A 1,417-nucleotide genomic window follows, 5' to 3' on the forward strand; every position below is an offset into this window, starting at 1 on the left:
TATATATATTATAATACATAATATATCAGAAATAATGTATCTATATAAAGACAAGTAAATTAGGACTGAGGTCTTAGTTCATATCGTAGAACCGTGCTTTTCATTTCTAGTCTTTCTCAACCCAACCCCACCCTTCGCGTCCTTTTCAAGGAAAAGACAGGTTCATCAACAGTAGTGACGTGAATCAACAACCGTTCCGACGTTTCCAGTCAGCTCACAGCTCAGTGACCTTGACCTACAACAAGGTGGAGGTCGAAGAAGGAATCCGACCTAGTATCTTTGCCTGGCTCAGAGCGCGAGCTCGTTTACCAGGTGCGACTTTTTCGTCAAAGTTTATTGAGTGTGTTATTATGAAGGACTGATTGTAATAGAATTATATTATTCCAATTGTATGTGCTCCTCTGCGCCTACGATTCATTTTACGGGCTTCCACTTTGTACTGAGGCTAATGATTTTGTCCATAGAGAGTTGACACATTTTTAGGAAGTGATGTTCTGAGGTAGCGACTTTGCTGGTATTATGTCCTAAACTGCGGGGATGAAAACGTAAACTACCGATATATGATAAGAATATCAATAGCTGACGAAATAGTCTTCAGAGATACGAGAATATCATGTTCTTGCAATGGCTAAAAGTGACTAGATCTATATTATTTTAGTGAAGGTTTGTTTGTTTTTTTTATAAAAAAATTATCCCTTAAAAAAAACCCCTGAAATTTTGGGAGTTTACGAAGAATTAGGATTTTGAGTAAAAAAGAACTAAAAAAACAATGCACCGAAGAGCGCCATTTTGGGGCGGAAATGGGGAATTGTATACAAGTTGAAAGACGGGTAAACTCGATGAAATTAGCTCTTGACATCAACGTTGTTGTTGTTGTTGTTGTTGTTGTCGTTGTTGTTGTTGTTGTTGTTGTTGTTGTTGTTGTTGTTGTTGTTGTTGTTGTTGTTGTTGTAGTAGTTGTTGTTGCCATGCATTAAGCAGGCAGGTTATGAAAGTAAATTTCGATATATTCCACCCACCCCACCCCCACCTCCTACTCTTAAAATAATTTTAAAAATCGTTTTTTGCACCCAACATCACAACATGAGTGGTGACCTTGGACGTAAGAAGTGGGTCAAGTAAATTACGAAAGGAGGGCTTAAGTCAAAATTTACCCATGTACTTGTTGTCATCGTTATACATGTATAAGTATTGCTAAACCTCAGTGAGATGTTAAATAAACCCCCACGATTGGCTGGATCCCGTTCACAGAGCAGCTGCCCAGGAATCTGAGATCGACCTCAGTCAAGTCTTTCTTGTGGGTCTCTGCTGCATATCTCAGGTAACTTTAATCTTAGCCATTCTTTCTAAACTCTCTCTCTCTCTCCGTCTCTCTCTCTCTCTCGCGGAGTGAAATTGACAATCAGGTGTTGACGCT

At 39.1% G+C, this 1,417-nt stretch overlaps 1 protein-coding gene across 1 annotated transcript in view; it reads left to right on the plus strand.

Annotated features, from left to right (window-relative positions):
* The window catches only part of LOC101857224, a gene marked incomplete at its 3' end in the record, with an annotated part of 72,250 nt that overhangs the window by 25,380 nt on the left and 45,453 nt on the right, over positions 1–1,417 (plus strand). The window contains 2 exon segments of the mRNA XM_035973048.1: positions 151–312; positions 1,252–1,321. Of these exon segments, the coding sequence (XP_035828941.1) occupies positions 151–312; positions 1,252–1,321 (232 nt within the window).

This window comes from Aplysia californica, unplaced genomic scaffold (genome assembly GCF_000002075.1).
Source record: "Aplysia californica isolate F4 #8 unplaced genomic scaffold, AplCal3.0 scaffold00026, whole genome shotgun sequence".
Classification (NCBI taxonomy): domain Eukaryota; kingdom Metazoa; phylum Mollusca; class Gastropoda; order Aplysiida; family Aplysiidae; genus Aplysia; species Aplysia californica.